Here is a 7194-nt window from a genome sequence, read left to right on the forward strand (position 1 = left end):
AATGGTCAAGATGAATTTGTGGTGGCTAGATGGAGGAAGAAAGGAAGGGGAAGTTGCTGGAAATTGGGAGAGGGAGGGCTGAAAATTCTTCCATGGAAGAGGAAAATGAGAGAATGAAGGAGGAGAGAGAGGAAGGGAAGGTTGTAGGGGAGTCATCATTACTCTCCCTCCTTGGTTAGAGAAAGAAATCATGACCTATGGTGATACAAACAATGCTTGCTAGGGTAGGTTAGGTGTGGGTAGTGTTTATTCCATGGGAATTGTAGTGTGTGTGGGTGGTGTGCATGGGAACTTGTGCCTGAGAGTGGTCCATATGCTTTTGTACAAAAAGTGGGCCACATGATGAAATGCTCACAACTTTTGATCTATAAGTCGGATGAATGCACAAGACGCGTCGTTGGAATCGCAACGACGATGCGGTCACAATGGTATAGGTCTCAACTCGATCCGAGTCAGGTCTTCTTGACTGGGCTCACGGATGACCGCAAACACTATCCAAGGATCACGGGTCGCCGGGATTTGACCGGTAGGACCGTGGGATCAAGATGGATGGAATGCATACTCACACACACACATGCACACATGCGAACACGGGTCGGGTCTCACAGGAGCCGAGGTGAAAGGTCTACTTTTTAGCTTCAGTTGCATAGGAACCGAGGCGAAAGGTCTACCTTTTAGCCTCAATTGCATAGGAACCAAGGCGAAAGGTCTACATTTTAGCCTCAGCTGCATAGGAACCGAGGCGAAAGGTCTACTTTTTAGCCTCAGTTGCATAGGAACCGAGGTGAAAGGTCTACTTTTTAGCCTCAGTTACATAGGAGCCGAGGCAAAATGTCTACATTTTAGCCTCAGTTGCCTAGGAACTGACGCGAAAGGTCTATTTTTTAGCCTCAATTACATAGGAACCGAGGCGAAAGGTCTACTTTTTAGCCTTAGTTACATAGGAACCAAGGCAAAATGTCTACATTTTAGCCTCAATTGCATAGGAACCAAGGCAAAAAAAGTCTACATTTTAGCCTCAATTGCATAGGAACCGAGGCAAAAGGTCTACTTTTTAGCCTCATTTGCATAGGAACCGAGGCGAAAGGTCTACTTTTTAACCTCAGTTGCATAGGAACCGAGGCGAAAGGTCTATTTTTGAGCCTCAGTTACATAAAAACCGAGGCAAAAGGTCTACATTCTAGCCTCCATTGCATAGGAACCAAGGCAAAAGGTCTACATTCTAGCCTCCATTGCATAGGAACCGAGGCGAAAGGTCTACTTTTTAGCCTCAGTTGTATAAGAACCGAGGCGAAAGGTCTACTTTTTAACCTCAATTCCATACGAACCGAGGCAAAAGGTATAATTTTTAGCCTTGGTTGCATAGGAACCGAGGCCAAAAGTATACATTTTAACCTCAGTTGCATAGGAACTGAGGGGAAAGGTCTAATTTTTTATGAATGGGCCATGTTCCATCTAGACATTGCTCCGTCTGATCAAATTGAAACCACCCATTTCATGATCAAATAATGAATGGGCCATGTTCCAAAAATCACAATGTTCTGGACTGTTCTAGGTCTTTTCTTAAATTAGGCAAATTCAATATGTGGTCCACCTGAGATTTTTGTCTTCTTCATTTTTTGGATATCTAACTAAAATGATCTTTAAAAATGGATGGACGGCGTGGATTTAAGGAATATACATCACAGTGGGATCCACAGTCAGGATCCACCCACCTTGGTGGATCCCCGCCGCGCCTACATTGGCCTTGCTGGTGAATCTCATGTCACGCCTCTCGCGGCGTAGTACAATTCTTCGTCGAGAAACACTTTAATACTCTGGCAGAGTGCAATGGATAATACGCAGGTACTTAGAAATCACGACGTGGCGTATAATTAATTCAAAGTAAACCATCCAAATCAAGGATCCCTATTTAGATATATCATGAACAAAAAAAATAAGCTTTTTGGTAACCTGACCATAAGATTAGTGGACATTTAATGGACGGTTAAAAATGAAAATATCCAATAATCCTATTTTAACGAACAAGTTTCCACGAATCATAGTTTATGATTTCTCGGTGGGATCCACAATCCATTTGCTTTAGTTTGAGTTAATGTACGCGACCCGTACTGCATGTGTATCAAGTGCCATACTCTGCCAGAGTATCAAATAATTCCCCTCCATGACAAAATTACCCTTGTAGAAGAAGTGGTGCAACCAACCATTTGGGAGGGTGTAAATATCAAATCCCAGAAACTCATATCCCTCCCTCTTTCTCACATAAACAAAGGATATTATTATATCAGGGCCTACTCCGGCGTGCAGGCTCTGCAATCCTCTCTTTAGAAATTGCAGAGAGCGAAGGAGAGAAAGAAAGAGGATCGAAAACCCTTTGCATTTCATTGAAATTAGGGTTTCTTTTCCCTTTTCCTCGCATTTCTCTCCGATCTGCTTCAGATTCTTGAAGATTCACAGATCTCTGAAAATACTTCGATCGATCACGAGAATCTGGTAACGTTTTTCTTTGGAACGGTTCCGATCCTTTTTCTTTTGTGTGCATTTTTGTTTGTTTCTGGATTAGGACTAGATTCGAATCGAATCTCTTACATTTCCGTCTCCTGGATCGGATTCGTAGATGTGGCGGGTTTAAATCTCGAGGTTTTGGAGAGAAATTGTTGTTCTGCTCGATCTCTTATTTCTCACCTCCTCTGTGAGTATCGCGTCGCGATTTTGCTGTATCTGAGATTTTTCCGTCCTTTTCATTTCGAATATTTTTTAATTTTTGAATTTTTGCAGTGGTTTCATTTGATTTCTGAAAATTGGCGCCGCAGCGCCAGGCGGAGTAGCGCCACATGGGTGACCAGATGCATCAGAGCAATGCTGCAGCGGCGGCCGCTCTGTACGATGCAGGGCCTGCGAGTAGTGACACAGGTGATGTGGTCATGGCACGGTGGCTCCAGTCCGCAGGGTTGCAACATCTGGCTTCTCCATTGGCCTCGACTGGGATCGACCATCGCCTCCTTCCCAATCTCCTCATGCAGGTATAAAACTTCCCCTCATTTTCCTCTTCCTTTTCCCCCTAGATTTATGGAATTATTGAATTTATTTGGTTTTTAATTTAATTTTCATTGATGGGTTGGTTATGGTTTTGCTGTCATGCTGCATCATTTATGTGATCTGTCTCTTTTTATTTAATTATTTTCTGGAATTATTTGTGTGCTTGATGTTGATGTTGTTATCCTTATTGTTGCATTGCACATTCTTCTGCAATTTGGATTACTATGCTTGTAGATATTCACCTTTCATGATTATAGGACCATTTGAGTGCACTGCTGGTTTTACATGAACTTCAAAATAGGAATTTTGGCTCAATTAGGAGTTTGGTAGCAGAATACTCGCTTTAATTGAATCAGAATGTTTATTGTTTGCTACACATGTCAGAATGTTTTGTAACCAATGTGTATTGGCATGTACAAGTTGATACACTATGTGTACTTGGTATCAGTTTGAATTTCATATTTATTGTACCGTTTTGACAATGTGGATATGTGTGATATGGGATGGTATTGTAAGCCATGTTGCTATCCTTGCCGCTTCTAGTTGATAGCATCTGCTAGCATTTCTAGCATTGACACAGGTGTTCTACAATTTGAATGATGGGTGGGCATGCCTCTGCTCTACCTGTCATAGCTATAAACCCCTTTGAATGTGATGATGGTTCTAAATTAACCCAGAAACTAGAATATCATTTCTCCTTTTCTATTTTTATTTTATTTATCTTAAATTTGAACATAATTGCTAGGGTTATGGAGCACAATCTGCCGAGGAAAAGCAGAACCTTTTTAAATTGCTGAGGGACCTGAATTTCAATGGTGAATCGTATTGCTATAGAAACCCCTGAAACTGAACCTAGGCGCGAGCAACTGTATCACTACTTGTCTTTTGGTTGGCTTTGTGGTGGAATTATAGAGGTAATCTCCTCTTCTTACTTTAGCATGCTCAAATTGTATGAAGATTTACCTTCGATTCTTTTACAATTTTATAACGTCAATTCTTCAAATTAGAAAGGATTTCTAATTAGGCCCAATTTTGGTTTGCAAACATGAAGGGAAATGACATGTACACCCTTTTTTTTATATATGTACAGACATCCTTTCTTCTCGCTTTTGGTGTTGCAATAGTTCTAAAGTGTACTATTCTATTAACATTGAAGAAAGTATTACTATGGGATCAAAAGGATTGTACATACCTGCTTCCATATGACAATGCTTATGGTTTCTTAGAAGAAAGTTGAAAAGCTCCTGAACTTCAGAAAATCACAATGGAAGTATTACTACGGGAGTATTTACAATGGTTAGGCTCCTGGTTTTTTATTTTTATTTATTATTTATTTTTTTTTATTTTAAGGCTCCCATGTCATTGATTTGAGATATTCTAGTAATTTCTTTTCTTGGTGTCTTTTCCCATCCTCGGCTCTCAGTTTGGCTAGTTAGTTAATTCAACTTACTTTTGTGTGTGTGTTTGTGTTTTTATGATTTCAAGAGGTTTCAAGAGGTCCTGGAAGAAGCAATCATTCACCCACTCAACATTAAAGGTGAGCTATATGTTGGCATTCCTCCCAGTACAACTGAAACTCTTTATTTTCTCTTCGTTCATGTGCCCTTGATTTGTACCCATCATGCACCATCCATGCATACCTGTACAAGTATCATGTATGCATATAAGCACCATCCACTAATTGCATACATGTGTTCGTAGCAAGGTTTTAGGACTCAGCTGAGTCCCGTGCAACCAAGGTTACAAGTATCATCCGAAATGGGTACGTATCGCTTGATATGTGCTGGTATTGCCCATTAATTATATGGCTGTATCGGCCCAAAACAACCCGATCTAGGTTGCTATATCAGTTATGTACAATACGATACCTGATACATGGTAAGACCTGATCCAGTTTTACATGATGCATCACCCTCAACACAGGGCGAGTTGCGACTTGACCTGAGACTGAACAATTCGGTCTATTGTAGTGGGTGCCATTGTAGTGGGTGCTAGAGTCAACATTTAAAAGGGGACAACCAAATCCTGTTGGGGGAATGGTAGCTGTGTTTTTAAACTTAACGCTGCTTTCCCAAAAGATTCTTTTTGATGCTGCTTCCTTCATTTACTTTTAAGTTTGTTTCACATGCCATGGTTCTTGTATGTAGAACTGTTCTAATTTGAAGTTTTAACTGCTCATGTAATTTTATTTTTTTTGAATTTACTTTGAAAACATTACACATTCTCATGTAATATCTACATTGTATTAAATGATTCACCTCAGGAGACCATTTCAAAGGAAAGAGACCTGCTTGTTTGTTGCATTTGCCGCCGCAAACACGGTGTCTGCATAAAGGTTTGGCTTGCTTAATCATTTGTTTTCTTCTTTAAAATTCTGTAGGTTTGACTCCAAAAATGAGAGGTAGACTTTATGCTGTTTGCTTTGCTTCACCCTACCTTCAACTGCCTTGCAGTGTAATCATGATGACTGTCAAACTGCATTTCATCCTACTTGTGCTAAATGTGTTGGCCTGCACATGGATGTGAAGACTGGTGGAGGCAAGTTTTTTCAGCACAAGGCTTATTGTGAAAAGCATAGCTTGGATCAGAAAAAGAAGGTCATATCAATTGCTTTTGAAGAATGAATATCTTATGATGCATTGTCTTTCATAGTATAAAAGTCCTATGTTACAATGCATAAGTTTATTTCTCCTGCCTCATCTTGGTTTTTATCAATTTCTATAGGTTGAGAGTCTGCAACATGGACCTGATGAGGTTCGCTGCATTAAGCAAATCTGGGTCAATGAGAATGTACTATAATCCACATCTTGTCTGTTTTCTCATTCATTATCGGTCCTCCTTTTGGGTTTCCCTTCCAGCACTTCCAACTCTCAATTCTACTCTTTCCTTTCCCTACACGCATCCATCTGCATTTCATTTCTTGTTTGAGAGTTTTCATTTCATGTCTTGCAGCCAGTAGGCCTGAGCTACCTGTTGAGGTTGCAGGGCCTGCTACGCACAATTCGAATGGAGAATGTTAGTGGAGGCAATGATGACGTTGGCCTGGAAGCAGCAGAAGATAGACGGGCAGTGTTATCTCAGGGTCCGCCAAGCACAACGGCACCGGTGATGACAGGCACTACCTTGACTTTATATTATTTGTGGAACCTAATGTTGTGTAACAGTTTGATTGAGTTAAACTTTAAATAGACTGTTCTTAACTATTTTGTTGGTATTGTGGCTTTCATGATTAATTGTTTCATGAGTGGATTAGTAGTTTAAATAAAAATTTAAAAAAACAAAAAAAAATATTTTTAGCTTCAATTTGTAACTAAGGCTTGAATTTAGCCTTGGTTGTTGATAACCAAGGCTGAAATTCCCGTGGCTAAAGGCTTTAGCCTCGGTTGTTGAGAACCGAGGTTAAAAATAGATTTAGCTTCGGTTGGAGGCAATTGAGGCTAAAATTTGGATTTAGTCTCAGTTGAAAACAATGGAGGCTAAAATTTTGATTTAGCCTCATTTCGAGAAAATTGAAGCTAAAAAGGTTTTTAGCCTCACTTGAAGAACGGAGGCTATAAAAGTCATTTTAGCCTCGGTTGCTAAAACTGAGGCTAAAGCCTTTAGCCACTGGGGTTTCAACCCCGGTTTGGATAATTGAGGCAAAACTAAAGCTAAAGGCTTTAACCTTAGTTTTTAACCTTTTTAGCCACAGTTTTGAACTAAGGCTAAAACCCCCTTTTCTTGTAGTGGACCCATCTTAATGTAGGCTTTGTATCAAAGAGGGGCCCATAGTAGCGAGGCCCCTCCATCTTTGTTGGTGTCTTTGTCTTCCTCTCTCTCTCTATGATCTTGGCCACCTATGGTGTGTGTATTTCATCCATGCCATCTACCGGTGGACCCCATCTATGTGGGACACACCATGATATTTTTATGCCATCTCAACCGTCCATAGGGGTCCCACCTTGATGTGGCTAGAGTGGAGTGTGGTTGTTAGTGAAGTGTGATCTGACGTGGGCCCACCCAGCTCCTTAGCTCAGGTGGCAGGCTGAGTGAAAGATACCTCATTTCAACACGGGGTCTTGGTATTGATCCCTGTGGAGATGGCTAACATGGAGTGTGTGCTGACATGAGTGTATGCTGACATGAGTGTGTACTGACATGGAGTGTGTGCTAACA

The 7194-nt window shown here is 40.7% G+C and overlaps 1 protein-coding gene and 1 long non-coding RNA gene across 6 annotated transcripts; both read left to right on the plus strand.

Annotated features, from left to right (window-relative positions):
- Positions 1–2195: 2195 nt before the first annotated feature.
- Positions 2196–4154, plus strand: LOC131228416 (uncharacterized). Of its 2 annotated transcripts, none has more exons than XR_009162930.1 (4): positions 2196–2493; positions 2618–2692; positions 2779–3023; positions 3874–4154. It is a non-coding gene; the product is annotated as an uncharacterized LOC131228416 (long non-coding RNA). The 2 variants fall into 2 exon arrangements; XR_009162924.1 differs by having other exon boundaries at positions 2200–2493; positions 3785–4153.
- A 469-nt stretch (positions 4155–4623) lies between these two features.
- On the plus strand, positions 4624–6268 carry LOC131228432 (uncharacterized). 4 transcript variants are annotated; one of them, XM_058224174.1, is made up of 5 exons: positions 4624–5078; positions 5303–5374; positions 5568–5636; positions 5764–5829; positions 5992–6268. In XM_058224174.1, the coding sequence occupies exons 1-5, from the start codon at positions 5076–5078 to the stop codon at positions 6226–6228; spliced, it is 447 nt and encodes a 148-aa protein (XP_058080157.1). In that variant the 5' UTR covers positions 4624–5075; the 3' UTR covers positions 6229–6268. The 4 variants fall into 4 exon arrangements, with proteins under 4 accessions (XP_058080157.1, XP_058080154.1, XP_058080156.1 ...); XM_058224171.1 differs by having other exon boundaries at positions 4636–5078; positions 5493–5636; XM_058224172.1 differs by having other exon boundaries at positions 4861–5078; positions 5493–5636; positions 5764–5817.
- The last annotated feature ends 926 nt before the right edge of the window (positions 6269–7194 follow it).

The sequence above is a fragment of the Magnolia sinica genome, chromosome 2 (assembly GCF_029962835.1).
Source record: "Magnolia sinica isolate HGM2019 chromosome 2, MsV1, whole genome shotgun sequence".
In the NCBI taxonomy this organism is placed as follows: domain Eukaryota; kingdom Viridiplantae; phylum Streptophyta; class Magnoliopsida; order Magnoliales; family Magnoliaceae; genus Magnolia; species Magnolia sinica.

What these genes read in the sequence shown, in the direction of transcription:
- LOC131228432 (XM_058224171.1), top strand. An exon ending in AACACGGTGTCTGCATAAAG is followed by an intron (nt 5,375 to 5,492) that starts GTTTGGCTTGCT and finishes ACTGCCTTGCAG; the next exon opens with TGTAATCATGATGACTGTCA. An exon ending in AAATCTGGGTCAATGAGAAT is followed by an intron (nt 5,830 to 5,991) that starts GTACTATAATCC and finishes CATGTCTTGCAG; the next exon opens with CCAGTAGGCCTGAGCTACCT.